The sequence below is a fragment of the Hipposideros armiger genome, unplaced genomic scaffold (genome assembly GCF_001890085.2).
Source record: "Hipposideros armiger isolate ML-2016 unplaced genomic scaffold, ASM189008v1 scaffold_39, whole genome shotgun sequence".
Classification (NCBI taxonomy): domain Eukaryota; kingdom Metazoa; phylum Chordata; class Mammalia; order Chiroptera; family Hipposideridae; genus Hipposideros; species Hipposideros armiger.
In genome coordinates this window covers 4,354,589-4,358,489 of record NW_017731389.1, presented here as the reverse complement: position 1 = coordinate 4,358,489, position 3,901 = coordinate 4,354,589, and the positions used below count along the sequence as shown (strand labels likewise).

At 42.1% G+C, this 3,901-nt stretch overlaps 1 protein-coding gene across 1 annotated transcript in view; it reads right to left on the bottom strand.

Moving 5' to 3' along the window:
* Positions 1-9: 9 nt before the first annotated feature.
* Positions 10-3,901, bottom strand: part of CCDC6 (coiled-coil domain containing 6) — a 119,386-nt gene continuing 115,494 nt past the window's right edge. The window contains exons 8-9 of the mRNA XM_019638414.1: positions 1,719-1,843; positions 10-585 (exon numbers count right to left, since the gene is read on the bottom strand). Coding sequence (XP_019493959.1) covers positions 391-585; positions 1,719-1,843 — 320 coding nt within the window. The 3' untranslated portion in view covers positions 10-390. The remainder of the gene's footprint in view (positions 586-1,718; positions 1,844-3,901) is intronic.

Genomic DNA, 3,901 nt, shown 5'->3' with positions numbered 1-3,901 from the left:
ACATCCCTTTTTATTTTACAAACCTAAAAGCCAGGACAAATGAAGCTCTGGGGCCAAGCAAAAAAAAAAAAAAAAGGAAAAAAGAACTGCACACTGCTGCTAAATTACCAAATATTGAATAGCAAATGTTCCAGCCAGGGAATGGACGTACATGTAGATTCAAGTAAAACACTGATGGAAAAAAAAAGTTGTCTGTTTTCTGTTTAGTGTTGTAACCCACAACACTGGCTGCGTTTCCGACAAACATTTACAACACAATTAAGAGTGAAGCCTAGATAACCTCAGTGCAAATAAGTCAGATCCAAATATGCCAGGGGAAGAAGCCTTTGGCGTTGAGTCGACGGCTCCACGGTATGAGTCCCAACATGAGATTCAGACTAAGCACATGCATTAAGGCTGGGAGGAGGGATGCACCGAATGTGGCGAAGAGGTGGGCTGCGAGGTGGCTGCCGAGGGGACCGCAGGCTGCATGGGTGGGGGCGGCGGCGGGGGAGGTGGCTGGACCGGGGTCTGTGTGTTGGGAGACGGAGGCGGCGTGGGCCGTTTGAATTTGTCAGGACTGTTGCTTCTCCGTGGTGAAGGCCTCTGCAGAGAGCACAGGAATAGAAGGTCAGTCGAGGTACAGACAGCTCATGTCTAACACAGCCTGACTGGGAGCTGGGGCTGAGAAAAGCTGACCAATGAAGACAAGAAGCCAGCGATGTCCTTGGCCATTCCTGTTGGCTTCTGAACTACTGGATTGTCAGAAAAGTCATAATGCATTTTTGCAATGAAAAACATAGAAAAAACACGTTCATGACTTTTCTGACAACCCAATAGTAATGAAACCTTCAAAAAGGGAGAGTTTACACCTACACCTATTAGAAAGCTATGGAAAATGACTACGAAGCTTACATTGATCAAGCAACTGGACTTGGCTCTTTGATGAAACAGTCCTAAAATTAAAAAATGGCTGTCATGTCCTCCTCTTAAATCATTTCTGCCTGTTGTATGAACCAAGATCCTTCTATCACTCAAACAAGTTTTCAGTATCCTGAAAGCTAAAGCTCCCCCAGAAATGTTTCTACTTTTATATAAAGCCCATCAAACCAGCAAAATAGCTTCAGAAATATCTTACATGCTTTTGTAGAACAGGGTGCTTCTTTTAAAGACTCCCGGATTGGAAATGCCCTCAATTTTCTCTTCCTCTCAAACCCTTATTAGCTATATTTCCAATTGCTCTATTAGTCAACTTAAAGAGCCAGCTTGAAAGACAGACAATCTCCTGAGTGAAGTTTGAACCAGATGCACTTAAGGTTCTGAGCAAAACCAGAAACAAGGCTAATTTCAGGAAGAATACTTAGGCTCAGTGAACCGTGAAGGTGCCGACAATAAATATTTTAGACCTTATGGCAACCAACACTAATTCATGATGGCACGGAGCTGGCCAGAGTTCTGAGGCATTGGCCAGGGTTCAAATTACATTTCACAAAGGGTATTTTTTTTTTTTTCACAGAAACTGAAGTTGGTATGTTGCTTCCAGGGAAGGATTTCCGTTTCAACACCACAATTCGGTATCAAACTATTGGGAAGTGTCTATAGTTTTAAAGTGAACTGATGGAGGGCGGGAGGAAGAAAGGTAAATGTTTAAGGGCATCATTGATCCTGGTCTCCCAAGGAGGACCAGTTGCTAGCACTCTCAGGAGTGAAGTGCTGCTTCCCACCCCATGGATACTCACTGTGATACCGTGGGATGCTCCCATATGCTGCACGTGAAGACCCGGGGAATTGTAATAAGACATTCCGGCTCTAGTCAGTGAAGTGGGTGGCGTGAAGCCAACTGTGTGACTTGCATATGATAGACCTGAAATATGACAACACCGTGTAAGTATTATTTTCGAACTCAAATTAGTGTCTTCCGTCACCTAGGAGGCTTTACAATACAGAACTGCTCAGTCACCCACAAAAGTGAAAACAGACGTGAAGCGTGGTGGGCTCACTGAATGGCCTGATGGATAACAAGGGATGTAAACGTCAAGCCCTGGAACCCAGACATAAGCCCACACATACATGATCAAATGATCTTCAACAAAGATGCCAGGAATACACAATGGGGCAAGGGTAGTCTCTCCAACAAATGATGTTGGAAAAACTGGATATCCAGATGGAGAAGAATGAAACTGGACCCATCTTATGCTAAACACAAAAAACAACTCAAAATAGATTAGATTTGAATTGGAAATTGTAAAACCCCTAAAAAAAAAAACACAGGAAAAAGCTTCATGACATGGGTTTTGACAATGACTTCTCAAATATGACACAAAAAGCAGAGCCACAAAAGCAAAAATAGACAAGTGAGATGACATCAACCTAGAAAGCTTTTGCACAGCAAAGGAAACAATCAACAGAAGGTAACCTATGGAGTGGGAAGAAATATTTACAAACCATATATCAGATATGGGGTTAGGATCCAAAATATATAAGGAACTCCTACAACTCAACAGCAAATGAATAAATAATCTGATTAAAAAACGGGCAAAGGACATGAATAGACATTTCTCCAAAGATGACATACAAATGACCAATAGGTACATGAAAAGACATAACATCACTAATCATCAGGGAAATGCAAACCAAACCACAATGAGATATCTTATCACCTTACACTGGTTAGGATGGCTATTATTAAAAAAAAAAAAAAGAAAAAAAAAGTGTTGGCAAGGGATACGGAGAAATCAGAACCCCTGTGCACTGTTGGCAGGAATGTAAATTGGTGCAGTATGGAAAACTATGGAAAATAGTATGCAGGGGCCTAAAAAAATTAAAACTGGAACTATATGATCCAGCATTCCCACTTCTGGGTGTCTGTGCAAAGAACTAAAATCAGGATATTGAAAAAAAATCTGCACTCTATGTTCACTGCAACATTATCCACAATAGCTAAGATGTTGAAACAACCTAAATGTCCATCAACAGAGGAGTGGGTAAAGAAAATGTGGTATTCACATACAGTGAAACATTATTCAGCCTTTAAAAAGAAAATTCTTTTTGAAGAGAACATGAATGAACCTTGAAGACACTATGCTAACTAAATATAAGCCAGTCACAAAAGGACAAATACCGCATGATACCCTTATATGAGGCACCTAAGTCAGACGCGCAGAAACAGAGTAGAACGGTGGCTTCCAAGGGCTGGGGATATAAGTTTCAATTACACAAGAATAAGTTTCAGAGATCTGCTGTACAGCATTGTGCATTGTGTAGTTAAAATTTTGTTTAAAGGGTAGATTTCATGTTAAGTGTTCTTATCCAAATTAAAAAAACAAAGTCAAGCCCTGCCAAGAGTCCAACTGAGGTGTAGATGGGTAGTTGGAAGACATGAGAAGAAACAAGAATCAAGTGGAAAAAATAGAGCAAAGGGGCAAAAATCAGAGGCAAGGAAAGGGGAAGTGACAAAAGATGTATCAACAAACAATGAGAGAAAACCACTGTGTGTGTGTGTGTGTGTGTGTGCACACCCATAGCAGCCATAAGACAAAGAAAAAATCACCAGTGAGGACTTTGCAATTTCAGGATAGTCAATAAAGAAAATAAAAGCTCTATATATACTAATGTTTCCCCCAAAGAAACTGATATTAACAAAGTAACAGGGCTGGCCAAGTGGTGTGTTGCTTAGGAGTTGGCTTGGGACATCAGTTCTGAGCAGCAGGACAACCGGTTCGGATCCCACATATGAGGGCCAGTGATGCTGTGCCCTCTACAGTTAAGATGGTGAACAACAGCTCGGTCTGGAGCTGGGCTGCCGTTGAGTCACCAGCAACAGTGTAGGCTGCAGTGGGGCTGGCCGGCAGTGGGTGGCAGTGGGTGTGAGCTTTCGTGAGCTGCCGTCCAATGGCTGGCAAGTGACTGCCTCACCCGGGAA